The sequence below is a fragment of the Apodemus sylvaticus genome, chromosome 6 (assembly GCF_947179515.1).
Source record: "Apodemus sylvaticus chromosome 6, mApoSyl1.1, whole genome shotgun sequence".
Classification (NCBI taxonomy): Eukaryota; Metazoa; Chordata; class Mammalia; order Rodentia; family Muridae; genus Apodemus; species Apodemus sylvaticus.
In genome coordinates, this window is record NC_067477.1 from 7,268,606 (window position 1) to 7,270,308 (window position 1,703).

The 1,703-nt window shown below is 38.4% G+C and overlaps 1 gene segment (V, D, J or C); it reads left to right on the forward strand.

The window, feature by feature from the left end:
• Positions 1-730: 730 nt before the first annotated feature.
• Positions 731-1,277, forward strand: LOC127686856 (immunoglobulin heavy variable 7-4-1-like). The segment is given in 2 exon segments: positions 731-854; positions 934-1,277. Coding segments are annotated over 2 exon segments (375 nt in total).
• Positions 1,278-1,703: the final 426 nt, after the last annotated feature.

Below are 1,703 nucleotides of genomic sequence, written 5' to 3' on the forward strand. Positions count from 1 at the left end.
TTTTTATTTTAGTATGTGATTTCTTTCACATATGTTGATTTCCTATTGAACTGTTCTTTTCAAATTCTTAGTATTTTAATTATGTGTCTGTGTATTTGTGTAGGAACACCCTCATTGAAGCAGAGGGAGGGGGAATATGATACGGAGTTTTCAGTGGGGTATGGGGACTGGGAAAGGGAATAACATTTGCAATGTAAACAAATAAAATATCCAATAAAAATTATATTACATTTATAAAATTTATATTACATTTATAAAATTTCACCAGGAAAGGTAAGTTTCTGGAAATAAGTTTGCAGAGAACCACAAGAGTCCAGGAAGAAATTCCATTTTGACTCTGTAGGCAAGGAAGTATTGATGCTAAGGTTTCAGTATGCAGAGAGCAATATGCATTAGAAATGATGAAGTCACAGAGTCTGTGCACAGAGCAGGGCAGTTACCTAATGAGTGGTTGCTATAGGACACAATTACCCTGTTACATGTATAAGGCTCAGAAATAAGCCATGAGACTGTGAAGTGTATGGACGAAAACATCGGGGTGTAAACACAGCTCAAGTAGAGGACTTAGAACACTTCACAGTCGCCATGAAGTCATAAAAACAACAGATACTGTAAGGTATAGGCTCGGTTGCCTAGGGTCAGGGATTTGTGTAAATCTGATTGTGTATCTGGTTTCGGTCAATATGACTTAGGTTGCCCTGTCATATGCAAATCTATAGAAGATTTGAGAGTAGAAATCTGAGGCTCACTTCATATACCAGCAAGGGAGTTAGCTTCAAGAAAGCACTGAGTCCCAGTCATTGACATTATGGATTGGGTGTGGAACTTGCTATTTTTCATGGCAGCAACCCAAAGTAAGAAATCAGAAACAAATGCTCCACTTGGAACCAAGGGAGTTCCATGAAAATTCACCTCCCTGTGCTCTCTTCTCAGGTGTCCAAGCAGAGATACAGTTGGTGCAGTCTGGACCAGAGCTGAAGCAGCCTGGTGATACTGTGAAGATATCCTGCAAGGCTTCTGGATATACCTTCACAAGCTATGCAATTAATTGGGTGAAACAGGCTCCTGGAAAGGGTTTAGTGTATATGGGCTGGATCAACACCAATACTGGGAAGCCAACATATGCTGAAAACTTCAAGGAACGGTTTGCCTTCTCTTTGGAAACCTCTGCCAGCACTGCATATTTGCAGATCAGCAGCCTGAAAAATGAGGACACTGCTATGTATTACTGTGCAAGACACAATGTGAAAACCACATCCTGAGTATGTCAGAAAACAGGGGAAGGTGGTTCAGCTATGCCCAGACAAAAACAGAAAAAAAACTTTATCTCCTTAATTTTGGACCACGAATATAAGATTACTGACATCAGATAGAAAATTCACATAGTGTCAGCCAGGAATGTTGTAAGTGGTGTTGTGACAGACTAGCTTTATGAAAAGAACAATTACCATTTCATAGCATCTTTAATTTTGGATATAAATGCTGATAATAAGGTATATATCAATATACATATATTAAACTGTTAACAAAGGATTCTGAAAATGGTACCTAAAAAACAATAAGAACAGACTCTATTATGTTCTCAGAGAAGATGAAAAATTCAGACTTCAACAGTCCTATAAGAGAGGGTGAAATTACAGAGAACACAGCTGTGGTGAAAAAGTTTGGTCAATAAGCTGCTACTATAGAAAACAGATGTCCAC